The 27,720-nt window shown below is 58.4% G+C and overlaps 3 protein-coding genes across 4 annotated transcripts; 1 reads left to right on the plus strand and 2 right to left on the minus strand.

The window, feature by feature from the left end:
• The first annotated feature begins 125 nt into the window (after nt 1-125).
• Nucleotides 126-14,746, plus strand: MAP3K10 (mitogen-activated protein kinase kinase kinase 10). The gene is made up of 10 exons (XM_045988526.1): nt 126-1,369; nt 5,167-5,347; nt 8,191-8,339; nt 8,797-8,972; nt 9,568-9,814; nt 11,404-11,520; nt 12,054-12,225; nt 12,341-12,453; nt 12,849-13,499; nt 14,167-14,746. The coding sequence occupies exons 1-10, from the start codon at nt 688-690 to the stop codon at nt 14,487-14,489; spliced, it is 2,811 nt and encodes a 936-aa protein (XP_045844482.1). The 5' UTR covers nt 126-687; the 3' UTR covers nt 14,490-14,746.
• Nucleotides 14,747-14,945: 199 nt separating this feature from the next.
• Nucleotides 14,946-17,274, minus strand: TTC9B (tetratricopeptide repeat domain 9B). The gene is made up of 3 exons (XM_045988651.1): nt 16,830-17,274; nt 16,110-16,292; nt 14,946-15,162 (listed from the first exon to the last, which is right to left on the minus strand). Exons 1-3 carry the CDS (start codon nt 17,242-17,244, stop codon nt 15,053-15,055), a joined length of 708 nt encoding a protein of 235 aa, XP_045844607.1. The 5' UTR covers nt 17,245-17,274; the 3' UTR covers nt 14,946-15,052.
• Nucleotides 17,275-19,717: 2,443 nt separating this feature from the next.
• LOC123930971 (cyclin P) lies at nt 19,718-24,752 on the minus strand. Of its 2 annotated transcripts, XR_006816193.1 has the most exons (9): nt 24,242-24,752; nt 23,442-23,621; nt 23,168-23,362; nt 21,869-21,958; nt 21,636-21,791; nt 20,890-21,048; nt 20,596-20,747; nt 20,210-20,373; nt 19,807-19,946 (listed from the first exon to the last, which is right to left on the minus strand). XR_006816193.1 is itself a non-coding variant. In XM_045987547.1 (8 exons), the coding sequence occupies exons 2-8, from the start codon at nt 23,445-23,447 to the stop codon at nt 19,781-19,783; spliced, it is 924 nt and encodes a 307-aa protein (XP_045843503.1). In that variant the 5' UTR covers nt 23,448-23,621; nt 24,242-24,749; the 3' UTR covers nt 19,718-19,780. The 2 variants fall into 2 exon arrangements, 1 of the variants encoding a protein (XP_045843503.1); XM_045987547.1 differs by lacking the exon at nt 20,210-20,373 and having other exon boundaries at nt 19,718-19,946; nt 24,242-24,749.
• Nucleotides 24,753-27,720: the final 2,968 nt, after the last annotated feature.

The following is a 27,720-nucleotide window of genomic DNA, read 5'->3' on the forward strand; positions in this document are numbered from 1 at the left end:
GGGCTCTGGGGGCTAGGGGACAGCCCCGAGGCCGCCCAGGCGGAGACTACAACTCCCAGGCGGCACCGCGGCGGCGGCGGCGAGCACGTCACTCAGGCACCGCCGGCGGCCCCGGGAAGCGGTGCGGGCGGGGGCAGGGCTGGGGCCGACCGGGAGGCGGGTGCTGAGGATGGGGGCCGCCCGGCCGCCCCGCGCGTGAGAAGGCCGAGGGGCGCGCCACCCCATCGCGGGGCAGGCGCCCCCCGGGCCCAGCCACCCCCACCCCGCCCGGCAGTCGTGGCCCGGGATGCGGAGCCGGGGGCCGCCGGTGGAGCTGCGCGGGGTGAGAGGCGCGGGGAAGGGGGCTGCCTGCTTCCCTCACCCTCGTCCACCACCGGCGGGCCCCGGCAGGAATTCGGGAGCCGCGCGGCCAGGCCCTCTTAGCGCCCTGACATTTGGGGGGAACAGGTGAACCCGCCGCCCTTCCCGCACCCCGCCCCGCTTGGGCAGCTAAATCAGAGGGGACGACCCTGCCCTTTTAAGGAGGCTTTTTGTTGCTCCTGCGGAGCCCCCCCCCCCGGCCATGGCCACCAGGAGTCCCCTAAAACCCACAGGGACTGCCCCCCATCCTGGCCACCGGGGCCCCCCATCTGCATCCCGCGGGCAGCCAGTGTGAAGCGGCCTCCCGCAGCCCCCGGCCCCTCCCCCATGGAGGAGGAGGAGGGGGGGACGGCCAAGGAGTGGGGCACGACCCCCACGGGGCCCGTCTGGACCGCGGTGTTCGACTACGAGGCGGCGGGCGATGAGGAGCTGACCCTGCGGAGGGGAGACCGCGTCCAGGTGCTTTCCCAGGACTGTGCGGTGTCGGGCGACGAGGGCTGGTGGACCGGGCAGCTACCCAGCGGCCGTGTGGGCGTTTTCCCCAGCAACTACGTAGCCCCCGGCGCCCCCTCCGCGCCCGCTGGCCTCCAGCTGCCCCAGGAGATCCCTTTCCACGAGCTGCAGCTAGAGGAGATCATCGGTGTAGGGGGCTTTGGCAAGGTCTACAGGGCCCTGTGGCGCGGCGAGGAGGTGGCTGTCAAGGCCGCCCGGCTGGACCCTGAGCGGGACCCGGCAGTGACAGCAGAGCAGGTGCGCCAGGAGGCCCGGCTCTTCGGAGCCCTGAAGCACCCCAACATCATTGCCCTCCGAGGTGCCTGCCTCAGCCCCCCACACCTCTGCCTGGTGATGGAGTATGCCAGGGGGGGCGCACTGAGCAGGGTGCTGGCAGGCCGCCGGGTGCCCCCTCACGTGCTGGTCAACTGGGCTGTGCAGGTGGCCCGGGGCATGAACTACCTACACAATGATGCCCCTGTGCCCATCATCCACCGGGACCTCAAGTCCATCAACAGTAAGTGGTGTCCTCCCCCCAAAACTTGCTTCCACAGAATCTTGTGAGGTCAAGCGTAGGTGGCGGGAAATGGGGACACCAGAAGACACTGCCTAGGGTGAGAAGGGGCAGTAGTATACCTTCTAGGCCAAGTGAGGCAGGCCTCGCCCATTAAGGGAGGAAAAGGAAGCTCAGAAAGGTCAAGGGACCACCTGTACCCCAGACTACAGAGTCACAGTAGCTCAGTAAATGTGACCGACCCTGCCCTCCTGGCATCAAACAGCACCGATGCAGTGGCCGCCCTCATGGCATTCCCTGTCCAGCCCTGATGCCAGAGTCTGCCGGGTGGGGATAGAGTCTATCCTGGAGTCAGGGTTTTTCAGCCTCGGCACTATTTACCTTTGGGGCCAGAGGATCGGAGCAGGCTGCCCTGTGTGTCGGGGACCCTTTAGCAGGCTCATGGGCCTCTGCCCACCAGATGCCCTGAGCATTCCCCATCCCCAATTATGATAACCAAAACTTGTCTCCAGACATTGCTAAATGTCCTCTGGGGGTGGGGGGAGGATAAAGCCGCCCCCACTTGAGAACCACTTCCTGGTGTCCTCCTAGGCCTCTGCCCCAGCTAGCGGAGGCCAAGTGGAGGTGAGGGAGGAGGAAGCGGGACGTGCCTTATGTAAAAGCTTCCAGGCTTCCTGGCTTATCCCAGGCTCTCAGAAGTTGCTTGGTTGGTTGAATGGGAACTGGGACCAGGCAGAAGGGAAGGCTCCCCAGGACCCCCACTTAGGTCCAGGAGCTTCTCATGATGTTAGCACATGTTAATTGAGCACTTTTTCCCGGTGGTTTCCACCCTTGTGGTCCTCACAAACTAAAGATTTCATTCATTCCCCAGTACTTCCCGAGCCACACCCTGCCCGGGGTCCTAAGTATACAGCCGGGGAAAGCCTACCTTCCTGGCTCTTCCATCCTTCCTCTGCCCTACCTCACTCCCTTTCCTTCCACACTGATGGATTCATTCTTTCTTTCCTCATCTGGTGTTTGCTGGGCCAAGTCATGCGCTAAGGAAGGGGCTCAGCAGTGAATGAGGACAGAGTGTGCCCTGCCCTTACCTGAAATGTGACGGGTTCCCCTTTGCCCTCACCTTTGGACCCCCGCATCTCATCTACTTCTGATTTGTGCCAATTCTGTGCCTTGACATTTGGTTGAATCCATCTCGCGGTTTTTTTTTGTTTGTTTTTTTGTTTTTGTTTTACAATTTTGTCACTCTGCCCTCCCCCACCCGCCCCGCAACAGCAAAGCCCCTGCAGCAGAAGGATGTGTGTTCCTTACCTTCTAGGCCTCGCATTTGGGCACTAACAGAGCTGCCAGGAGCTCGAGGGGTGCCAAGCACTGTGCCAGGGCTGGGGAATGGAGCAAGAGACACACAGATGGCTCCTGCCTTCCCCGATGCTCTGATATGCTGGGCAAGTGGAGGCAGGATGGGCAGCGTGTCCTGTTGAGGCTGATGGTGCTCTTCTTGGCCCTTCCTCACCCCTGCTGATTCAACAGCCTGAAGGTGGAGTGTAAGGACACACACCCCTGCCGCCAGGTTTCCTGCAGCCATTGCCACCGGACATGGGGTTGTTGGGGCTCTGTAGGCTCAGTCAATGGGACAGGTCTGTGGCTGGGACAGGTCATGGGGCGTCGCAGCCCAGCTTCCTCCATTTCTCTTTCCCGAGGAGCCCCTCTCCTGGTGTCGCACATACACTGGTTCATTCAACCAGTAATTCATAAGCAGAATTAAGTATATGGGCCCTATCGTAAGCTCTGGGATTACAGAAGTGAACCAGGCAAGATCTCCCCATATGGAAGTTAGAGGCCTGTAAATAGAAGTAGATGATGGTTATTTAGATGGGTAGGTAGAGAGAGAGATGACAGTTTCCAGAGAGTATCAGGGGCTCTGAAGGAAATAAAGTAGATCACAGATGAGGCAGAAGGAGCTCTTGGAGTCAGATGGGCAGGGGAGGCAATCCTGGAGTGGAGGCCTGAGCAAAGACGACCCAGCCTTGTGAAGGTCTGGGCAGGGCCAAGGTCCCGAGGTGGGAATGAACATGCCTTGTTGGAGAAAACAGCGAGGAGACCAGAGGGGTTGGAAGAAGAGGAATGAGGCAGAGTTAGGAGATGAGGTCAGAAGTGTAGGCAGGGCCCAGATCAGGATGACCCTGGGGGCCGTCATGAGGATTTGGGGTATTTTAGTCAATGCTGTGGAAGCCATTAGAGGGTTACTAAGCAGGGGTGACGCAGATGGGAGCATGTTCGCTCTGTCACAGGATCACCCCACAAATAGGAGAGGTGGGGACCAAGAACAGAGGGATGGAGTCACATGCCAGAGAGTCGAGGGAGGCCTCTAGGCTTTGATGACGGGAGATGTAGCCAGAAAGGATCAAAGACCCAGGTGGAGGACTAAGGACCAATTACGGTGACATCGCACACTAATAACAATAGCCAAGATTTTGTGAGGACGTACTGTTGCTTCAGGCCCTAAATCCATCCTACAACCCTCTAGGGTAAATATCACCGTTGTCTTCATTTAACAGAGCAGAAATTTTAGCGTTAAGAAGAACACATTAACAAGGATGCTAGTGAGTGGCAGAGCAGGATTCAAACCTAGGCAGGACCCTGTACACTTTGGGGCCTCCGTTTGGTAGAAGCTGGTAGAACATCATAGCAGTTAAGAGATCGGGCTCTCGGGACAGATCTCGATCAGGTCTTTGCTGCACAGTTTTCTAGCTGTATGATCTTGACCAGGAGACTTCATCTCTCTGAGCCTCCGTTTGTCAAGTCGCTAAAATGGGCTGCTTTCTAGTTAACTCATGTGAAGGGCTTAGTACAGTGCATGCCGTATAATGGACTGCTGATAAACACCAGCCGTGATTATAATCATCGTTAGGAACCATCCCAGGCAGCAAGTTGGAGCCACTCAATATGCTTGGGGGATACATCTCTCTGATTTTGTCACCCCGATGCTATGAAACAAGCCACCCCCAAGACTCAGTGTCTTAAAACTTGATGTCATTTATTGCTGCTCACACATGTGCACACCGGCCGGAGGGTAAGCTGTAGGCTGGGCTCAGCGGGAGAGCCTTGACTCCAAGTAGCTCCCATGTACTCTGGACCAGCAGGCTAGCTGAGCAGGGCATGGTCTCGTGGTGATGGCAGAAGCTGAGAGGGTGGGCAGATGGGTGAGGCCTCTCAAGGCCTAGGCTAGGACCTGGCATTCTGTCACTTCAGCCTCATCCTGTTGACCAAAACAAGTCACGTGGCCAACAACCCAAAGTCAAGGAGGGGGAAACGCGCTCTGCCTCTTTCCCGGGGAGAGGAATGCACAGTCACGTGGCCAGGACTGTGATGCTGCAGAAGGGAGTAGAATGCCACCCCCCATGCAGTTTGCCACAGGGGGTGACAAAGATAAAGGAGAACCACATTCGTCCCTTCTGCTCATGGCCTGTAGTCCCCACCTCTGGGCTAGACCCAGAGGTCTAGCCTGACCTCTTGGCTACTGACCTTGTGATGAGCTCCCCAGAGCCCAGGTTGAAGTCAGGAGGGTAGTAAGCCCAGGAGAAGCCCCCTCCCCGTTCATGGGAGCCCCAGGCAGGAATTGGACCACATGGAAGGGTCCATGATATTCCAGATCAGGAAAGGAGCCACCACGGGGAGGGGGATGGACAGCTCAAGGGTGGGGAGAGAACAAGTCGGGGACTACAGCTGAGGCAGGGGCCAGGATGCTTGGGTCTGCAGAGAAGCTGTGGGGTGACCCACCTTTCTTCCTCCCCACCCCCCAGTCCTTATCCTGGAGGCCATCGAGAACCACAACCTCGCAGACACGGTGCTCAAGATCACAGACTTCGGCCTCGCCCGCGAGTGGCACAAGACCACCAAAATGAGCGCTGCGGGGACTTACGCCTGGATGGCTCCAGAGGTTATCCGTCTCTCCCTCTTCTCCAAAAGCAGTGACGTCTGGAGGTGCTGATGGGGGCGGCGGGGGAGTCCTGGCAATGGCGGAGCGGGGGCGGGGGCAGGGGTGACAGAGTGGGAGGGGTGGTCTCCCCCTGAAGCGAGGATCTGGGCCTGGCCAAGGTCAGGCCGGCAGACACCAAAGGGGGTGTCTGCTCCGTGTGGTCAGGTGGCAGCTGGGGACTCGGATTCGAGTGGAAAATTCCAAAGATCTAGAGATAAGGTGTCAGCACCAGGGCCCTCAGACAGCATCTAGCATGCCACCCCACTTGTCAGCAGGAAACTGAGGCCTTTGGAGGCGTCTGTCCGTCCACCCATCCACCCAGCCATCCGTCCATCTGTCTACTCTGGGTGCTAGGGATATGGCAGGAAATAAAAGTAGACACATTTCCTGCCCATGGGGATAGTAAGTAAGTAAATAAACTCACAAAAAGGCTAGGAAAACAGCTGGTTTTGAGTTTAAAAAGTCCTAAAATAATTTCAAAAGATAGCGAGCTAATTCCCCAGGACAAAGCAGCAGACAGTATTAAGAGCCAGCGGGGGTGGGGGGCAGATCGAAAAGCCAGAGGATGACTTTGGGGAAGGCTTTGCTGGGAAGCGAGACTTGAGCTGAGTTCGGGCAGACACGAGGGAGCCAGCCCTGTGCAGTTTGGGGGAAGAAGCTTCCCAGGCAGCAGGGACAGGGCCCACAAAGGAGACACCAGTGTGACAACAAGCTTGGTCCATTCCAGATATAACTATGAGGCCTACGAATCTGGAGCAGAGCAGACAAGGAGAGAGGTGGTAGGAAATGACAGAGGAGAAAGCTGGACGAGGGACCAGGCACTGGGCTTGATTCTAAGTGCGGGCGAAAGCCAAGAGTAGCCTTGGTGAATGGCACGGTCTGGTTGAGTGCTGCAAGCCTCCCTGGGCTGGAGGATGAGGACGGGATTGTGGGGGACAGGAGTAGTGGGGGAGGGCGCCAGTGAGGAGTCTGTTGCCCTCACCAGCAAGGCTGGTTGGTGGCAGCTGGGACCTCTTCAACCTCTGGCCTCCTCCTGGGAGGGAGCCCAACCCGGGTCAGTCCCCAGCTGAGGCTCCAGATGGACCAAGCAGCAAAGTCATGGCTTTGGGGCAGACAAATCAGACAGGAGGTCTCTGAGAGCAGTGCAGCCCTCGGAAGAAGGCTCTGAGTAGCTTTTCATTGAAGCATTCGTCTGTGGTACCGGACATTTAACAGAGCCAGATCTCTGAGCAGAAAACCCCAAACGCAACAAACGGAAGCTTCTGCTTGCATGTAAAGCCCAGGGCCTCTGTGGGGCCCCCGGCGACAGGAATTCGGGATCCTAGATCAGGGGGTTCCTCAACAGGGGTGACATTGACATCAGGCAAGGTCATTCTTCCTTGTGTTGTCCCACCTGTACTTTTCAGGACACCAGGCATATGTGGTTCCCGGCCCCCAAGCGTCATCGCGCTCCCTGGTCATTGTGACCATCCAAACATCCCCACGGGTTTCCCTCGACGCGGGGGAGGCGCGGGGTTCACACCACTGCTATTTTCCTCCACCTCGCGTGGCCTCCATTCCCAAGCTCGCTTCATCATCCAAAGTGGCTGCTTGGGCTCCAGCTTTTAGGACCACATTACAGCCAGGAGGAAGGCTAAAAGCGGAAGAGATACCCCTTCTCTCTAAGGACACTTCCCGGAAGTTAGTTGCAGCGGACATAGCCTCCTCCATCCCACTGTCCGGAGCCGTCACCACAGGGGCTCCCTTAGCCACAAATGAGGATGGAAAATGATTTCAGACAGGATACGCCCCACTTGGAGTCACCAGTGTTGGCCGTGAGAAGGGAGGCTGCCAGCTGGAGGAGAGGAGACATGGTGTCCCTCTTGCTCCGGGGCCTTGAATGGTTCTGGCACAGAGCGGATGTGTTGCTATGTGGAGTGAACACACGTGTGGATGTGGGGGAGCCCGGGGACCTTCCGCATGCGGGGTGCTGCAGGAGATGGTCATTAGGCTCCCGAGGGAGCTCAGTTTCCCAGAGCAGGTGGACCCGCAGGGGACCAGCAGAGGGGTGCACACCCTGGTGTTGCGTATCCATTAAGGACACTGCCATGGGCCTCAAGCACGCCTGAGACCTGTCCACTCACTGGCTGTGTGACCTTTAGGCAGACAACTTATCCTCTCTGAGCCTGTGCCTGCTCGCCGGATAAAACGGGGGTCATACCCATACCTTCTGCCTTACAGGGCTGTTGTGAGGATTACTGAGAGCGCCTAGCACGGTGCTGGCCTGGAGTAAGTGCTTTATACATGTTAAATAGTGTTAACTTGTTTTTAGAGGTAAGTGCTGAGGGGTCATGTGGGAACATAGAGGAGGGGCCTCTAAGCTAGCTTTGGAATCAAGGAAAGCTTCCTGGTAGAGAGGGTACCTGAATTCTGACTTAAAGAACAGTTATGCAAAGGGAAGGATGTCCTCGACAAAGGGAACAGCATGTGCGAAGCCAGAGGGTAGGAAGAACAGGGCTTGTTCAACTTGTTCAACGTAGCCGCAGCTGATGCTGGGGTTGGTTCAAGGGCTACAGTGGTCATCAGAGGTCAGGGCTAAGAAAAATGCCTTTGCCCCATGGGCACAGGGGACACACTGAAGGTTTTCAGGTAGGGGTGAGGGGAGAGAGAGCAAAGGCAAGACATCGGGGAGAGCCAACCCCACAACATCTATTTGAGATCAGGCCGGCAGAGGTCAATCACGTTCTTGTGGCCTCACTGGGGGTTGCTGGGGTGAGGGAGGCCCCCCAGGGGACCAGAGGCAGGGCTGGGGTATAGGTGAGGATTGGGGTGGGCTGCAGCATCACCCCTCCCTCTTCCCCACCTGCAGCTTCGGGGTGCTGCTCTGGGAGCTGCTGACGGGTGAGGTCCCCTACCGTGAAATCGACGCCTTGGCCGTGGCATATGGCGTGGCTATGAACAAGCTGACGCTGCCCATCCCCTCCACGTGCCCCGAGCCCTTTGCCCGCCTCCTGGAGGGTGAGCCAGGGCCCTGTGGAGATGGGCTCAGCTCGGGTGGCAGGGGCCCTCGGGCCAGCCCTCACCGCTTCACACCCATCCATCCCAGTGGGCCCAGGAATGAGGGAGAAGGGGCCGCAACCATCAGACCATAGACTGCCTCCATGGCCCCCAGACTCTGGTTCTGGCCAGGCCCACGGCTCCTCAGGGCAGCTGTTAGCATTCACTGGCCCCGGGATTCCTCCCTGATCCTTGATTCTGCCACACATGAGGGAGTGGGTCCCCAGGTTTCTCTCCCAGAGTTTCACTGAGTGAAATGTTGCCGAGAATTTGGCACTGCCTTCCTTCCCCGCGGCTCCGTGGAAGTTGTCGGTCCACAGTCCCCTGAAGTCCTGCCTTCCACGGAGCAAGGTGATGCCCCAGAGCACGACCACTGACATCTCCCCTCCCACCGCTGTCCTCCCCACCCCCACCCCAGAATGCTGGGACCCGGACCCCCACGGGCGGCCAGATTTCGGGAGCATCTTGAAGCGGCTTGAAGTCATCGAACAGTCAGCCCTGTTCCAGATGCCACTGGAGTCCTTCCACTCGCTGCAGGAAGACTGGAAGCTGGAAATTCAGCACATGTTCGATGACCTCCGGACCAAAGAGAAGGTGAAGGCAGGGGACAGAATGGGAGGGATGGAGCGAGAGCCTGCATTCCGGGGCCTTCGGTGGGGCAGAGGCCCCTCCCTGAGCCGCAGTTTTTGGGTCCATGCAGAGCCAAGGGGGGCTTCTTTGCATAATAAGAAAAGGCACCATGCACTGACATTCTTACAAGTGATACTGCCTGATCGATGGGGTTCTGAAACCCAATAGCCAGAATGGGAGGGAAGGGGGAAGCAAGGGAGATGTGACATGAAGGCAGCTTTGCAAAGTATGAACAGTGGCTGACCTCCAGTGATGAAGAGTACATTGGTGCGCTACTCTGCCTTTTTGGGATGTTTGAAGTTTTCCAAATTGAGGAGCCAAAAAATTAAAAATCAAAGGGGGAAAAAAATAAAGCCACCCCTTCCTTTGTGCTAAAACAGTGTTGCCTCCTGACAGGGCTGGTAAAGAGTGAGTTGCCCCATCACAGGTCGTGCTTGTGCTGTGCCCTGACCACAGCAGCCGCGGGTCCATGGGGCGCGGAGGGCGGAGAGAGGTGGGTACAGGGCTGGGGGCCAGATAGGTATGCCCCCTCATCCCCAGCCGCCTGTCTCCTACCCAGGAGCTCCGGAGCCGGGAGGAGGAGCTGCTGCGCGCCGCCCAGGAGCAGCGCTTCCAGGAGGAGCAGCTGCGGCGGCGGGAGCAGGAGCTGGCGGAGCGCGAGATGGACATCGTGGAGCGGGAGCTGCACCTGCTCATGTGCCAGCTGAGCCAGGAGAAGCCGCGGGTCCGCAAACGCAAGGGCAACTTCAAGCGCAGCCGCCTGCTCAAGCTGCGGGAAGGCGGCAGCCACATCAGCCTGCCCTCCGGTACCGCCCCCTCGCCCGGCGCCCCGGAGGCTGCCCGGAGCAGGCCTAACAAGGGCTTTCCCTCTTCCTTTTAGTTTGTAAACTTTTTTTTCTTGCTAACTATATCACGCATGTGGAAAAGGACCAGAAAACAGCACAGCTTGGGAGCACATATGGGCCCCCGCCCCATGAAGGCAGAGAGAACCTCCAGCCACCCCGAGTGCCCTCCTCACGCCCCCTCCGAACACCAACCCCCAGCCACCCCCACCCCCACCAAGAGTAACCTCTATTATGACCTTCGAGGCATTCATTCCTCTACTTCTCTTCGTTGTTTCCTCTCCCACCTGTTTTGTTTGTTTGGTTTTTTTTTTTTCCTTTTTAAATTATCTTCCAGTCTCCTGCTTTTTCTGGCTTGCCAGAAATTTGTTGAGGAACATCATTTATCCTGCATGGCATCTCCCACAATGGGAGCGGATGTTGCCGCTTTCATCCCCCTGGACCCCCCTGGCATCGCATAGTACGCCCCTCCTGCCCCTGCATTTCCGATAAAGTGGTATTAAACCATGTGAAAGTGCTGACTTTCAGCCCTTTTGTTTCACGTGGCTTAATCAGTTTCAAGTTCAGGTTTGGGCTCTTGTTTTCCCAAAGGCCGGTTCCAGTGCTCACCTCCATAAGCCCTGTAAAGTCTACTCGACTCTGTCTCTGGGATATCAGAAGGCACGGTACAGTGCTCAGAAGAGCACTGGCCAACAACACCCAATGCAAACTGCACGGCTAAGTTTTAAATCTGCTCCTGGCCGCCTTAAAAGCTGGAAAAAGAAATCGGTGGCATTGAATTTAACATATTTTATTTAGCCCAATCTATAGATCCAAAATGTGATGGTGTCCCATGTAACCAACACAAGAAACGTTGTTAGGGATTTTACCTTCTTTTTTCATACTCAGTCTTTGAAACCCAGCATAAGAGTTACAGTTACAGCGCATCTCTCTCGGTCCAGGCACTAAATTTGCATCAAAAAATACTTGATCTGCGTTTGGATTTCATGAAATTTGCAGTTGGGAAAGTAGACTCAAACACACACACACACACACACACACACACACAATTCACATACCCCAAGTTGTTCCAAACGTACTTCAATGTTTTCAATAACCAAACTGAGTATCCATTTCTAAGTTTAAGTTTAAATCCACTGCAACCACACAGATGAAGTGTAAACTCTCCAGTTCCTCAGCTGCCGTCCCAAACGGCAAGTGCTCCGTGGCCACATGTGGCTAATGGCCACCACGTTGGACACTTAGGCCTAGATCCATAGTCAATTCTTAGTTAACTAGGGACCCAGTTAGGATCCTTCCTCTCAACCTCCAGCATGTGCCAGAGGTCTCTGGTGGACTCGTCACGGTTAGAAGGCTGCCCTTTACCCCAGAGGTGCAGGAGGCCCAAAAGTGGGCACCCTCCCCCCCCATCCCTGGCCTTCAGGTAACTTGGGCAGTTTGGGAATGCAAAACAGTGGGGTTCCCATTCCAGCACTCCTTCTATCCTACGAAAGGACCTTCTCTTTGGCTACCCATGGAGCCACTTGCTCAGGAAAGTCTCTTTCATTTTGCAGGCTTCGAGCATAAGATCACAGTCCAGGCCTCTCCAACCCTGGACAAGCGGAAAGGATCCGACGGGGCCAGCCCCCCAGCGAGCCCCAGCATCATTCCCCGGCTGAGGGCCATTCGCCGTGAGTACCTCCCCAGGCCCTGACCTGTCTGTCGTCACAAACTTTCTCTGCTCACATACCATGCACTGAGCGGGAGGAACAGGAACAACAGGGATGAGACAGGCAGGGTCCCCTCCCTGATTCTCATTGGAGAGACAGAATAAACAAGCCAACAAGTCAGTAAGGGGGACAATTTCCTGTAGTGGTAAGTGCTGTAAAGGAGAGCAGGAAAGGGAATAAAAGAGCAAAATGACTGTTTTACATCAGGAAGGCCTATGTAAGGAGCTGGGGTTTGAGCAGGGACATGAGGGGCGAGGAGAGAGGAGGGCCAGGATCCGAAGGAAGTATGTCCCTGCCAGAGGGACCAGCAAGGGCCAAGGCTGGGGGCCGGTGCGGGGTTGGGGGGGGGGACAAGCAAGGGAAGGGTCATGCTTGGAGTTAGAATCCAAGGTCCCTTGGACTTGCTGGTGGAGGGTGGATCCGAGAGTGAGGCGGGGAGCACAGCGGGTGAGACTGCCCAAGACCCCGTAACCCAGCGGCTTCTCTCGACCCAGTGACTCCTGTGGACGGTGGTGGCAGCCCCAGTGGCAGCAGCGGTGGTGGCAGTGGGACATGGGGCCGCAGCGGGCCCCCAAAGAAGGAAGAACTGGTTGGAGGCAAGAAGAAGGGCCGGACCTGGGGACCCAGCTCCACCCTGCAGAAGGAGCGGGCTGGAGGGGAGGAGAGGTACTTGCCGCTGACAGCCCACGTCTGGCCCTGCCTCTGGCCCCCAGGCCCCCTCCCCCACAGCCAGCAGCCCTGCACTGTAACCCCCTCCCCCCATCTCTGGTGCTCCCTGCAGGCTGAAGGCCCTGGGGGAAGGAAGCAAACAGTGGTCATCAAGCGCCCCCAACCTGGGCAAATCCCCCAAACATACACCGATCGCCCCAGGCTTCGCCAGCCTCAATGAGATGGGTAAGAGGATGAGGGTGCCTTTAAGATGGAGAGGGAGGGGCATCCGGAGGGAAACATAACCCAAGAGGAAGAGGTGACCCCTCCTCTGGCTTGGGGGCTTGCGGGCTTGGGGGCTTACCGGGAGGGAGCCACGGCACTGGACCCGTGGGTCGGCAACATTCCTGGAAAGGTCCGGGGCAGCCGCTGGTTGCAGGCTCATTCCCTAGGGCAAAGGGCTCTGGGGCGGGAAAGAGTCCAGAACCATGTTTGGTGGAACTTGGTGGCCGCACTGCCCGGAGGGTCTTTCGGGGCAGCCCCCTTGCCACCGAGTCCCCCGGGCACCGTGGGGACAGCGGGGTGGGGGTGGGGGGCGGCCAGCCCCGGGAGGCGAGTGACGGGCCCTCTCCCGGTTGCAGAGGAGTTCGCGGAGGCGGACGGAGGCAGCAGCGTACCCCCCTCCCCCTACACCACCCCGTCCTACCTCACCGTGCCGCTGCCGGCCGAGCCCTCCCCCGGGGCGCCCGCGCCCCTCTCCCGGCCGGGCCATGGCGGCCGGCGGCGCTGCGAGCTGGCCCTGCTGGGCTGCGCCACGCTGCTGGGCGCCGTGGGTCTGGGAGCCGACGTGGCCGAGGCGCGCGCGGCGGACTGCGAGGAGCAGCGGCGCTGGCTGGACGGCCTCTTCCCCCGCGCTGGCCGCTTCCCGCGGGGCCTCAGCCCGCCCGGGCGCTCGCCCGGCCGCCGTGACGACGGGGCCCCCGGCCCGGGCCTGGAGCCCTCGGCCACCCTGGTGTCGCTGTCGTCCGTGTCCGACTGCAACTCCACGCGTTCGCTGCTGCGCTCCGACAGCGACGAGGCCGCGCCGGCCGCGCCCTCCCCGCCGCCCTCCCCGCCCAGCACCAACCCCCTAGTGGACCTGGAGCTGGAGAGCTTCAAGAAAGACCCCCGCCAGTCGCTCACGCCCACCCACGTCCCGGCCGCGCGCGCTGTGAGCCGCGGGCACCGACGGACGCCGTCGGACGGGGCGCTGGGGCAGCGGGGGGCGCCTGAGCCCGCGGCTCCCCGCCCTGGTGAGTGAGGCGCCTGACAGCCAGGGAGCAGAAAGCCACCCCCCTCCCCTACCCCCCCCCCCCCAGGTCCAAGGTCCCAGCCCAGCGGCGACCCCCTCAATGCCAGGGTCTGTGTCCCCACGGCCCTCACTGCTGGGTAGTCCAGCCCTGGGATGCAGGAGAGGTGGCAAACCGAAGTGCCTCCAGGGGCCGGGCGGGTAACATTCGTGGCATTATGGGGAGCCTGCTGTGCCAGAAGCTGTTCCCTGTGCATTTATTAACAAGGCCAAAGAGGATCAGCGTAGGAATCGCATAGGAATGGGCTATACCTACTACCAGGCACTGGGCAGGGGAGGGAGCTGCTGTCCTGCCCCTCGGAGACAGTACTGTGCCTCAGGTCTCTCTGCTGGGCTGTGTGCCCGCACCCCACACTTCAGAGAGGGATTGGGGGGAGCGCTTTATCTAGAGGGGTGACGGGGACAGGCTGTGACAGCTTAAGGAAGATGCTCAGAGTCGCTCCCAGATGAGTGAGCGCTTAGGGGTGCTGGGGGCCGAGGCCAAGGTCTTGCCCCAAACATCAGGTAAATCCCAAAAAAGTCAGAAATTCCACTTCTCCTGTAAAGGTCCTGGCTTTTCAGTGCCACCCTCTGGCCCACCCCATTGACCTCATCTGATCCTCTCTTACCAGGCCCTCGAGACCCCCTGGACTTCCCCCGCCTGCCCGACCCCCAGACCTTGTTCCCGACCCACCGCCGGCCCCCTGAGTTCCCTGGCCGCCCTACTACCCTGACCTTCGCCCCAAGACCCCGGCCGGCTGCGAGCCGCCCCCGCCTGGACCCCTGGAAACTGGTCTCCTTTGGCCGGACACTCAGCATCTCGCCTCCCAGCAGGCCGGACACCCCAGAGAGCCCCGGACCCTCTGGCATGCAGCCCACGCTGCTTGACATGGACATGGAGGGGCAGAGCCAGGACAGCACCGTGCCCCTGTGTGGGGCCCATGGCTCCCGCTGACGCCCGCCCTCCACCGCCCGCCTGGGCAGCCATGAATGTAGCACCCCAGGCCCTGCCCCGGCCTGCTGTGCCACTAGGCGGGGGAGGCCCTGGGCAGGAAACTCGCTCTATTTATTGGGGAAGGGGGGAGGGGGTCACTTAATTTATTCCTTTGTACCCCAGAGGGTGGGGCCCTGTGCCCACCCTGCAGTTGGGGGGAGGGTGGGCAGGGATACTCAGGGACAGGGCATCATAGGGATTTGGCACAAAATGCAGCATTAAAGGTAACCCCTGCCCCCTACCGCTCTTGGCTGTGTCTTTTCCCCAGCCCAGACCCTGATCCTGGGTCATCCCCAGGAGGGCATCCCCACCCCCCATCCCACACTTCCTCCCTGACCCTCTGGGTTTCTGAGATCCAGAGGGGGAAGCCCAGGCATGGTCTCTCCCTGGTCCCCACAAGAACACCACACAAAGAGGTTATGGTCACCAGTGACAAGTGCTTTACCAGCAAACACACGAGTCAGGGTAAGTTACATGGTGAGGTGGGCGTGGGGGGAGGGAAAGCAATCCGCCCTCCGTTGGCCTTAGCCAAGGACGTCCCGAGTCCCAGCCCCGGACCCACTGTCTTCCCGCTGGAGGCTGCAACGGTTCATCTTCAGCTGAGTCAGCTGGATGTAGCGGAGGACATTGGTGTCTGTGGGGGAGGTGGGCATGGCGTTACCTGGGTGTCCAGGGACGGCCGGTGGCATCCGCACCGCGGCCGCTCACACCTCACCGTGGCCGCTCACACCTCACCGTGCCCAACCCACAGCAGCTCCCCCGCACAGCCGCTCTTGCCAGAGTCCTTCTCCAGAAGCCCCAGCCACAACAAGCGGAACGGGGGCCTTTCACACCTCCACACTTTAGCTTTTGCTGTGCCCTCCGCCAGAATGCCTCTGCTCAGACGCTGCTGTCATACTTCTGCCCACCCTCCCCAGAACATCTGTGAGATGTCTGTTCCCTCTAAACCTCTCACCGGGAAAACTCATCCTGCCTCTGCTCCCACAGCCCTGGCTGGGACCTGTACCTGCTCTGCTCCCCAGTCGCTGGCTCCCAACACAAGGCTGATGCTGTGTCTGTCCCCTGTCCCCAACACCCCCCCCCCCACTATGATGTCTTAGAGGGCAAGCAACAAGCCTCCAGCTCTGCCAAGCCTCCCCCATACGACCCCACCCCAGGGAATTTCTTAGCCTTGTCCGCCCTGGGATCTGCCTCCCAGCGAGTGCTCCACCAGCAGCGGGTGGGTGAAGAGGGGAATGGTTAGGTGGGTGTGTGAATGGGTTAGTGAGTGGATGAATGAGAATGGGGGGGTGGGTGGGGATGGGGGTGAGTGAGTAGGGAGTGGCTGAGTAGGTGAGTGGGAGGCATAGATGAGTCAATGAATAGATGGGAAGTGGTTCGGTGAATGTCAGGGGAACATGGGGGGAGGGGAGGGGTGAATGAATGGCGGGTGAGTGCCCGAGTGTAAGGAGTAGGTGGGTGGAGAGGTAGATCCTGGGGAGGAAGCAGAGCCCTTCCTTAAAACAGCTCTGCCCTGATCATTCCTCGTGTTCCCTTGTTTTCTCTGCTCTAGCCCCTTTCCCTGCTTGGTCCGGCCCTCACCTGTGGGCTCCCGGCTGCGGGCCTCCTGCAGGTAGCGCAGCGCGCGTGCATAGTCGCCCAGGTGGTAGAAGGCAATGCCGGCGCGGTAGGTGGCCTTGAAGTTGCCCTGCTGCTTCTCCAGGACCTTGAGACAGTACTCGCGCACCCGCTCATAGTTCACCAGCTCCGACTGCAGCAGGCAGGCTGCGGGAACACCGGGGCCGGTGCTCGCAGAGCCTGGCGGCACCCCACAGACTTCACCTGACAGCTAGGAGCCCCCCAACCCTTTCCGGTGGCTGAGCCCTGGGTTAGGGATTGCTCAGGCCACCGGGGGCCGCCGATCTTCTGACCAATCAGGATAGAGTCAATCTGCGCCGCCGCTAGAGGGCGCGAAAACACAGACAAGCGCTCGCGGGCGATTAGCTGGGAAGTTTCTGCAGGGGAGAGGACTAAAGGCGATCTCAGGTGAAGGATGGGGCATTGAATCGCTAATCCCGGGTAAGATTTTCTCACCGGAGGTTCGCAGGTAACAGTCCAAAGCCCATTTCTTGCATCTCAGCCCTTCTATCCGTGTTCCCCTACACCCTCCAACCCCTCTCCTTGATAAGCTCTGGGTCTCCCTTCACAGACCCCAGGTCTGGGCCCTTCCAGGCTCTAGCCCCCCGCCCAAGGCTTCACGATTGCCCCTCACTCCCCACCCCTCTCCGTATGCACCCTCTGCTCCCCCCGACGGCCCCATACCCGTGAGAGAGTCATAACATTCCACCTCCGTATTCTCCACCAGGCGCCGCTGCTCCTCGCTGAGGCGGGCTGGCCCTGGGCTGCTGGCGGGCCCGGGGGCGGGGGCGGGCAGGCCTCCAGGGCGGGCCCCCTGAGCCGCCTTCAGCTGCAGCAGTGCCCGGTGATACTTGCCAATGGCTTCCCGGAACTTCTTCTCTCGGTAGCAGCGCTGGCCCTCCGCCTTGAACGCCACGGCGGCCCGCAGGCTGCTGTCAAGCGCCGCGCCCAGGCCCCCCGACGGCTCGGGGGCAGGGCTGGGACGAGCCGAGCCATGGCGGGGGCCCGGGCCCGGCGGGGAGAGGGCGGGAGGCGGGCGCGGCGGAGGCTCCGGGGCAGCGCTGAGCATCAGCACCGGGGACAGCGCGCCGCGCTGCATTGTGGGAAACTCCTGCGGCCGCCGCTGCAGCTACCGCATCGCCCCCCGCGGGGCCGGTCCCCACCCTTTCTCCGCCCCCGCACCTCAGGCAGTCGACTCCGCCTGCCCCCTATGGGTCTAGAGAAACCCCTCAGGGCTTTCCCTTTCTATCCTCCAAATCAGCCTCAGCCCTCGTTCTCCAACCGGCCTCTCCCTTCTTCCCACTCCCCTTACTCCCACCCTCCTGCCTGTTCTCTCCCCTGCCCAAAGCTCCCACAGCTTTCTGGAAGGAAAACAAGTGTACGGGGAAAAAGACGGAAGATATCAACCTCGTGGAAAGCCGGTTTTCAGACCCTAGGCATTTCACGGATTTAGATAAGAACACAGGTTATGGGCTTGTGCTGCCCAGATTCAATTCCCTGCTTATATTTCCCACCAGTGATAGTACTTGGGCAAATCACCCAAATTACCTGGAACTCTATATCCTCATCAGTACCGTAGGACAATGATAGCAACCTGGAAACTCATTTGTTTATCTATACAGCAAACAAATATTCGCTGATATTTCTTCTGTGCCCGGCTCTGGTCTGGGTGATGGTGGAAAGAGCAGGGACCGAGAGAGCCTCAGCCCCTACCCTCACTGAGCCCCTAGTCCAGCCGGGAGACAGACCACTGACCAGAGAGCGACAGCCCCAATGGTCTAGCCTGGGAAGCTCCGGCAAAGTGGCCAGGGTGGGATGTATGGGGGAGGCACAACGGGATGTGAGGGCCCAGAGGAGGTGACTGCCTTAGACTGAGGTGGTGAGTGAAGGCTTCCTGGAGAAGGCAATAACTCCATGAACAAAAGAGACCTGCTTCTTGCCCTCCCCAAGCTCACTGCCTGGGTAGGAAAAGCAGACAAGAGACAGCCCAAGAATACAAGAGTGTACAGAAAATGAATCACATGAGAGGCTTTTAGGAGAAAAACAGGGTGAATGAGATAGTTGATCTTCAACCCTCCTTAGCTGCTTACTTGGTGGTGGGAGCTCGGCTTCCCCCTGACTTCCTTCTGTGTGACCTGGGGATACCAAGTGAATTTACTTCAGAGTATTTGTAGGGACCGAATTACGTTATGCAGATAAAGCAGCATGGGGCCTGGCACAGGAATGGACAAATTAACAGCCCCTGTTTCTTATCACCCATGAGACTGGGAGGTGCGTGATCACAAGTTCTGGCTGAGTCAGCATCCAAGTACAGTTGTTGAAGGAATGAGTGAATGAATAACTTTATGTGCTCTACATAATACCCACCTCCCCTGCACCCTGCAGGACCCTGACTTGGGCCTCAGCCCCTAGCCCCAAACTTAAATTTCCACTCTCCCCTCCCCCTGCCACTGCATGTCCTCTTCCTGGAGGCCACATGGCAGGTCCCACCTGACAGGTCCAAACAGGAACACAGCACCTTCCATCCCAGCGGCAATATTTGCTTCTATCTCTTATCGAGTTTTGCAGAGTGAGTCTCTTCCCCTCTCTGGTCCTCCAAGTGTGAACGTCTCCAGGGCAAAAACTTCCTCCTCTCTTGTACCTCCAAACCTAGGCTTGGTTAAGAATCTAATATTCCTTAAGTTTGAGTTCCTGAGATCACCTCAGGCCTGTTTTTAATTTAGAGAGTGTAAATTAAATTTAATTTAATTTACAGATCCACAGATTTGTAACAAATATTTTCTGAGCACTTACTAAATAGCTAGGTGCTGGGGGTTTGATAGAAACCGGGGACAAGTGTACCTAGCTCACACTCCTGCCCGGAGGCCGTGCTAGCAATTCCATAAAACTTACTAGGTGTCAGGCCCTGTCCTAAAGCTCTACATCCATATTAACTCACACCCTCCTCACACCTCTATGAGACCGGTGCTACAATTTGTACCCATTCACACCGTGACACTCTAGGGGTTAAGTAAATCAGACCCCATTTATAGAACACTTGCTATCAAAGACCCATACTATCACAAACTCAGGACTCCCACAGGCCAGCATATGTGCAACCATTAAAAAATACTGAATTAGTTGCTAATATATGGAAGCAGAGATACTTATGGAATTGTAGATTTTCAGCTTCACTTGAGCAAAATCTGAAAATCTGGCAACATCGAGGCAGCATTTCTTATGACTGGGATAGTTTCCCACAGTCCCCATCCCTCCTAGTTTCTTCCCAACCCTGAACCCGAGAGTCACTCATGTTGCCGCATCTCTCTTTATCTCCCCAGGCGTTTGCACTTGGGATCCTAGTTTTGGCTTGCCAAGCCGCGCTTGCTGACGTCCGCCAGTGCCGCCTGGCGGAGAGGTCCAGAATTTGCATCCTATATCCCAGACGCCATTAAGGGACTCGGTAAAGAGCATCCAATCAGAAACAGGAGAGGCCTGAGAGGTGACCAATCAAAAGCGAGAGAGGTCGGAATTCGCCCAATGAGAACAGAGAGCGCTCAGGATTAAAACAAAGCAAAACAAAACCCCACACATCTCCTTTATTGACATGGGAAACGGATACACACGCACAGTCTTTTTTGCTGGGGTCCCGGAGCTCAGGGAGGCTCGGGCTGGGGGCGGCGGAGCAGGCGGGCGGCGGCGAGGCTGGTGCCCTGGCGCTGCGGCCGCGCGTACTTGAGAAAGATGGCGGCGCGGCCCGGAGCGGGGCCTCGGAGCGCGGCGCGGGCCATGCACGGTTCGAGCGGGCGCAGTTCTGCGGGGCTGCGGCGGGAAGACGGAGAAACTGAGGCGGAGGCGGGGGCAGGGGCAGCGGTGAAGACGACCTGTCCTCGGAGCTGGGGGCGCGAGGCTGAGGAGACGCGTTGACTGGGGTTCCCGAGGACCATTCAGGGGCTCTCTCGAGCCAGTGGAGAGCCGGAACCTCGGGGAGGGACGGAGCGGGTCTGAGGATGGGCAGACATCCAGCTCTACCCCGGGGGGGGGGGGGGGGGGGCGGTGATGGGCTGGGAGAAAAGAGGACTCACCCTGGCCTCCAGTGACATGGTTAACGGGGGGGGCGGGGGCGGGAAGGACGCCCCTCTGGCAGCTGAAGGGACAGCCCATTCGCAGCCAGCAGGGGAGCCGGGGGGACTCGAGGGTGGCAGACCTCTCATCCTCAACCCTGGAACGCAGCTAGGATCTTCCGAGGCTGGGAAGATAGCGTATCTTCTACCCAGGGGCAAGGGTCCCCAAATGTGGACAAGCACCTCATTCTGACACCCCCCCAAGACACCATTTTCTCTCACACCCAGAAAAGTCAAGTCTGCTCCCCCCCCCCCCCCCCACGCCATGGTCTCGCATTCTGAGACGGGAAACAGTGATCAGGAAAGTAGGTTCCTGTAGCCACAGAGGCGCTCCCCTGGGGCCGTACCTGTAAAGCGAGGGCTCGAGGCTGGAGCCCGCCCCGTCGAGCAAGCGGTGTGCCAGGCTCAGCGCCGCAGCTGCGCGCCGACCGGGCTCCCATCCTGCGGCCTCGGCCTCCAGCAGAGACAGCTCCAGAAAGTAGGTGGCAAGTAGCATCACCTGCCAAGCACCACCGCCCCCGCGGAGATCAGGCCACGCCCCTATCCCGGTACAGGCCACGACTCTACCCGCGAGACATGCCCCCCCCGCCCCCTTCCCCTCCCCCTTACTCCCCCCTCACCCGCCCCGTCCGGCCCCGCACCTGGGGGCTGCACCGGGCCAGTGCAGCCAGTAGCCCGAGGCAAAGTAGCGGGCCCGGGTGGTGCAGCCGGAAATCCAAGCGGTTCAGGATGTGCCGCTCGGCACGCAGAAGCTCGGCCCGCGAGAAGGAGCCAGCGCCCAGGAGGCAGAGGGAGGCCGACTGCGGATGGCAGGGAAAGAGGTGGGAGAGTCTTGGACCCCGGCTGGTTGCTCCCTGCCCTGCAGAGCCTCGAATCGGCTCAGGCTCCGTTCTGAACCTCGACTGCCTAGTCTGTAAAATGGGGCTATTGATCTGTTCTCTAGAAGCCATGAAGAGCGCAGGCTTCAGAATCAGCAAGACCTGGGTTCGACTTCAAACCCTACCATTTTCGCACCGTGGTTACATGGACATCACTGAAAACCCGAGACGGAGTTTCCTCGTCTGTAAAACGTAAATACTTCTCTATACGTCACCAGGCAGCTCTGAGCAGGCACGGAGTTCTGATGAGGCACGGACTATAACTAGTGAACCACTACAGAGACTAACTGTTCAAGCCTGAGTCCGAGTCCCACCTGCTTTGCACAAATGTCTTCCTCTCCCTGGGCCTCAGTCTCCTCCTCTGCTAAAGGGACACACTGGTAGCCCTGGCCTTCTACAGATATGCTGGGATTCCAAGAATAGGCAAAGCCGCAGCCCGGCACACAGTAGGTGTTCTGTGACACGACGAACAAGGGTTCCGCCTTCCCAACCCCCACTACGGAAAGTACCTCGGGAAGCACGCACTCTTCCATTTTGCAGGCCACGAACAGGCAGGCCACGCCCAGCAGCTGCAGGCGGTGTAGGCGCACTCGGCCGGCGCGCAGGTAGGAATCGAGCAGGTGCACCGCCAGGTAGAGCGTGTCCCCCGCCAGGCCCAGGTACTCCTGGGGAAGGGCGTGAGTAATCACCAGCTTTCTAGGCTGCGACACGGGCTCAGCCCTGCCCCCTGGCGGTTACGTACGTGCACCTGGATCAGCCAGTCCACCACTAGCGCGCGCATCTCTGGGGTCACGGTCCGAGGCAGGGCCCTCTGCGGCAGCGCACGGCACACCTGCGGTTGGGCAGGGCGGCCTCACTCTCCACACCTGTGCCTCGGCTTCTCGCCTGAGCTCCAGCCCCAAGTGTAGCAGCCTCCCTGCATGCACCAAGTGGCTGAAGCGGGAGCACCACACTGAAACTGGCCTCCAACGTCTACTCCAAATGTGTTTCTATTCCTTAGCCCGCATTAAAGCCTTGGCCTTTGTTCTGGACGCCTCCCCAATCCACCTTTCCAATCTGTAGCCCCCATGGCCAGGGCGCCTCCCGAGCATCTGCCCCCGCCCCCTGGCTTTCCAGACCACCAGCCTTCGCCAACCCTTAACCCACCCTCCTCAGAGCACCCAGAAGGGTCTTTCTAAAATACAGCACTGGCCGAGAAACTCCCCAGCTTAAAACCTTTCCACGGCTTCCAGTATCCTCAGGAGAGAGTCCTAACCACTCTCTCAGGCCCTGCCCCCTGGCACCAACACCATCTCTTCGCGCTCTCCCTTTACAACCCACACTGCAGCTACAGCAGCCTTCTCTAGTCCTAGACTAGGGCAGGCTCTTTCCTACCCCAGAGCCTTTGCACTTACGCACGGTTCCCTCCACCTGGAATGGTCCTTCCCCAGCTCCCTGCACTGTTGAAACCTCAGCTCAGACTCCCTGGACTTTTCCTACACAGAAGTCTCCTGGCGTCCATCCCGCTCTGTGTCAGCACTTTATGGTCCCCGTAGCGTTTTCAGTCTGGAGATAGCTGGTGTGTCCTTGTGTGTTCTGTCCGTTTGCCTCTCTAGGCTGCTGGCACCACAAGGGCAGGCATTGCTCTCTGGATCATGCCCGTACCTCAGTTCCTAACAGAGCCCCTGGCTGGGGAGAGAGGCTCCCCCACTTCAGTCTCTTTAATAACTTTATCCCTGCAGTATTTCCTCGGACGGTGCCTGTCCGGCACCGGTGCCTGCACTTTGGTCTCCTTTCTGCTATTACCGCCTACGTTTGCTTGGTTGTTACAATGAGAGCAGACTATGTTGTTCATCACAGCATCCCCGGGGCCTAGAATGTGCTCAAGCACGTTTGTTAATAAATTGCGAAGTGTTTGTGAAGGAATCCGTGCGAGGGACGAGTAGAAGGGGCTGCAAGCAGGTGGGAGTTCAGGAAGGCTCGTGGGGTGGGGGTTGGGCGAGCGGCCAGATCTCCCCTCCCCTGACCGGAACCCCTCTGGTGCCCTCCCGGGCGCGCTCACCATGACTTCTGCGAAGATGTCCCCGGCGTACTCGCGCTCTCCCTCCAGCCCCAGAGCGCTCAGCGCCTCCGCCAGCCCTGGTGGCGCGCACGGCCCACGGGGCCTCTCCTGGCGTCCTGGAGACACGCTCGTGCGCTCGGGGATCCTGTCGGGGCCTGGGGCGCTCGGAGGGTCGGGGGACGCGGCGTCAGGACTCTGCAAGGGAGAGCGGTGGGGGTCAGCGGCTGAAGAGAAGCCTGAGTCGGGAGGCGGGACGCTGGCTGCTGCGTCTCACCAGCATCCTCCACGCCGGCGTCGGGGGACCAAGCCGAGGGCTCCTCTTCCTCCTGGAGCGAAGGACCCTCGGCGGGCGCTTTAAATTGTGCCTGCACGCATGCGCGCTGAGGCCGCCTCGCCCGGGCAGGTGCAGAGGTGATGGCGAATGCTATGCAGGTTGGCTCTGGCCCCTCCGAACCTAAAGTCAGGCAGCTGGAGTCAAATCCTCTTCCTGCTACTTACTGCACGCTCAGAAACAGACCCTCCGAGGCTCCCTTTCCTCAACTGTAAAGTAAGGATTGTTTCAAAACTAAGACAAATGACCAGCGATGGCCCTGGACTAGTGCAGAGACCTCCTCACTGCTCCCTGGTTCCCACCCCCCACGCCAAGCAACCAGAAGGGATCCTGTGCACACCCAAGTCAGATCTCACTCTGCCTCCCTTCAGAACTCCATTGTGGTTCCCATCTCCCTCAATTGGAAAGTCCACAAGGTCCTTTATTACCCTCCCACCCGTCCCCACACACCTTTGAGTTCATCTCCCAACCTTCCCCCCCCCAACTGGTCTGTCTCCTGCCACACCAGCACCCTGGCTCATTCTCACCCACACCAGGCACATTTCTACCTCAGGGCCTTTATGCTGGCTGTTTCCCTTGCCTGAAATTCTCCTCTCCCAGAGATCCCTCATTTAAGGTATTTAATCAGATGCTACCTTCCTTGTGAAAAAGGCTATCCTGATGCGGGGGGGGGGGGGGGGGAAGGCTATCCTGGGAATTTCCCATCACCATTCTGTGTACCTTACTCTCTCCTTAGCACTTACTGCCTGATCTTATTTACTGTCTCCCTCCTAATGAGACTGTGAACCCCGGGAGGCTTGTCTGGTGTTTTGTTTTGATTGCTGTATTCCCAGCACCTGGAACAGAGTTTGGCACACGGCAGGTACTGGAGAAATAAATACTTGTTGGATGAGTAAGTGAACAGGCAGCACAACGGTGGCCTGGAAGGGCCTGAGGTGGTGATGTTGGAGAGAAACCTGAAAGGCAAGGGGCCAGGAATGCAAAGGGAGGGAAGAATATTCCAGGGGGTGGGAGTGGCATGAGCAAAGACACGGAGGTAGGAAAGGGATTTGCTGTTTTCTGGCACTGGGAGGTCAGCAAGGCTGGAAAAGTGAGCAGAGGAATGTGAGCCGCCAAACCAATGACTTTCTGTCACACTTGGAATAACACCCAAACTCCTTACCTTGGCCACAAGGCCCACTGTTACCTCTCTAACCCCATTTCCTTCTGTTCTCCCCCTCCCTCGTTCCCTTTGACATACCCTGGCCTCTTTCCATTCCCCCAAACACATCCAGCACCTGCTGGCCTCAGGTCCTTCGTGTTCACTGTTCCCTTTGCCTCAACACTTGATCAAACGTAGATACCTACATTTTCAGAGTATCTCTATACAAGATACTAACTTCAAAGGGAAAGCAGTAACTTTATAGTGGTGACGCCTGACAGACACCGTAAGCAAGGGATCGAAGTCCTCACCAGTCACGGGACAGAATCTCCTGCGCCTCTTTGACAGGAGGCAGGGAGAAGGGCACAGCATTTCTGACTTCCTATCAAAGGTAGCTTGACTAGAACCGTGAGGAGACGTCAGGCCATAAACCTTAACTAAGGGACATTCTGTGAAATAAGTGCCTTGCAGGCTTCAGAACTGACAACCGAATGCAACAGGAGTCATCAGCCAAGTGACTGTTCCCTCGTGTACAAGGACAGGAGTGGGACCGTTAATCAAATAAAGATCTGCGAGGAGAGGGTTGTTTCAGTATTCGCTTCCTGACCCGGATAACTGAGCTGTGGTCATACAAGACAATGTTCTCGCTTCAGGCAGGATATATGAACACGGAGGGGGAGGAGAAGGGAGTGAGCAGGAAGTGTCACAGGAACCCACGTGAAGGGTCGATGAGAACGCTTTGTATTTTAAGATCAAATTTTATAGGAGGCTTACGGGAAGCTGCGAAGAGAGAAGAGAGTTCCCCTACAACCCAAACCTACTTTCCCCTGTAACATCCCAGTGTAGTACATTTGTCACAACCATGGACCAACTGGGACAGCACCCTCATCACCTGTGAAGGGCAATTCCTGCCAACAGGAGTTACAGGGTTGACGTTGACCTTGATCCCCTCACATAACGTGTCAGGTTTCTTCACGGAAAAGTTGCTTTCCCCCTTCTTATACTGTCCCCTTTGGAAGGAAGTCACTTTGCAGCCCACATGTTAAGAGGGGGGATGCGCCCCCTCCCTGGAGGCGCAGCATCTACAGAAACTGCCTGGAAGTCCGTTCAGATGCGTCTGTTCCCACCATTTACCGTTGACTTCCGTGCGAACTCACTGATCGTGATCTCTGCGGATATGCCAATGCTATCCTATTTCTTTTGCTGCTCCAAGCACTCTCAGCCCAGCGGGAGCACTTTCCACGGGCCCCCAAGTCCCTTCTCATGCCCCCCATCTAGGAGGCTGTGCCTGGCCAGCTTCTGAGCAGGTCCTCACTTCAGGGCACTACGTGGCGCTCCCCGCCTAGAATCATGTTTAGTACTGTTCTTTTCGAAAGTTTTCTGCTCCAAGCCTGCACGTGCAATTATTTTAAAAATAAAGGTAAGAATATGTGAATCAGCGCACTCTGGAAAGCTATCAGACACGTATTAAATTCCAGCCACCTTGGAACGCAGGTGACAAAAGCATGGGAAAGCTGGATCATTACAGTTTAAGCCGGCACCGTCAGGAGCACCAAAAAACCTGCAGACCGAGTCAATTCTTGTCCACTGGGGGTGGCTGGATCAGGTGAGGGACCTCTGCATCGTGTTGGCGAGGAGGTCCTCGAAATACAAGAAGAGATCTTGGAGGCTCTCATTTTTATCAGTGACCAACACACCCCATTAATAATGTCCATCCGCGGGCAGGACGCCGGAAAGATGCGGCAGGTGCAGTCCAGACACTCGGCATTAACTGGGAGGTAAGCCAGGCCGAACCCAAACCAAACCAAACCGAAGGCAAAGAGCCTTTTTTCTGATGCTCCGTGCACCTGCACAGGGAGGAAATGAGTGAGCACCAGGGGGAGCGCTGGGGACCTGGGATGTGGGCGCGTCTCCACGTCGCCGGCTCCCTCAGCTCCGGCGGTGCTCACGTTATTACACAACACACACAGTTTCCCACAAGCACAAAAGACAGACACCTCCTCAAAACTAAAGGTTTCCAATTGATAAAATTTTATTATTAAAATGCTCCCACCTGAAAGTCCCTTCGGGAGAAATTCTACAGAAGGAAGCACCACCTCGGCCAGGGAGCTACGTTTGCCCGAGGGAAGCAGAGGGTCAGCCTGTGGGCCCCGCACCAGGGACCCGGGGGCCGCGAGGGGACCCAGCGGGCTGAGGTAGACTCAGGATGCCCCCCGCCAGAGAGCAAGGGGGGTAACATCCACCCCAGGGGCTTCAACTGGAGAGAAAACGAAAAGGCTTTTCTCTAGAAGCTTCTCTGCTACTGGTCTTACGACCGCCAGGACATCCTTTTGTTACCAAATAAATTATTAAGTTGATGTGAAGTGAGAAAAAGCCACGCGTTCCCTGGGTCTTGGCTACAGCAAACAGATTCCTAGGACACTGAATCTGACTCTTCTGCTACCCTCACTCTGGGTCTCTGAGACCACGTCTGTGAAACCCCAACCCTTCCGGAGTCTGATGTTCAATTCACCAGGGCCGCACCCGCCCTGGTCCCCAGACGTGGGCACAGTGAGCTAAGCACGGGAACCTCAGGGTAAAGGGGGCAGCGGTCAGGACCCCAGCCTGTGAGGGCTGTAACCAGAAATGCCCCCAGCTGACAGCCATCGCGACTCCCGTTCACACACCAAGGACTGTGTTGGAATTTGGGGGCCTTAAGGCTCCCTGGTATAGCCTAAGTGGGGAGAAGAGGATATGCAGGCAGTGCCCAGCAACAGGGCCCAAGGGCCCCCGCAGAGAACCCGCTCCCTCACGCTCGCTTCCAGGACTCAGTGGTGCCTCGCACGCCCTCCTCGTTCAGAGCCACCAACCTGACCGCCCCACTCTCGTGCTCCCTCTTTCCACCCAGGCAGCTTCTGAAGACCTGGGAAGGTCTTGGCCTGCCACACCCACATGCCCCAGGAAGCGTCTCAAGTCCCTCAGCGGATACCGCCGCAGGGGTGCCCACCCCGACGGCCAGAGGACAAGCGCGGCTCCAGGTGCCCAGGTCCCGGGAGCGGGTCAGCCGGGGCCAGGCTCCGCAGGCAAGGAAGGGCCCAGGGC

Source organism: Meles meles, chromosome 19, assembly GCF_922984935.1.
Source record: "Meles meles chromosome 19, mMelMel3.1 paternal haplotype, whole genome shotgun sequence".
NCBI lineage: Eukaryota > Metazoa > Chordata > Mammalia > Carnivora > Mustelidae > Meles > Meles meles.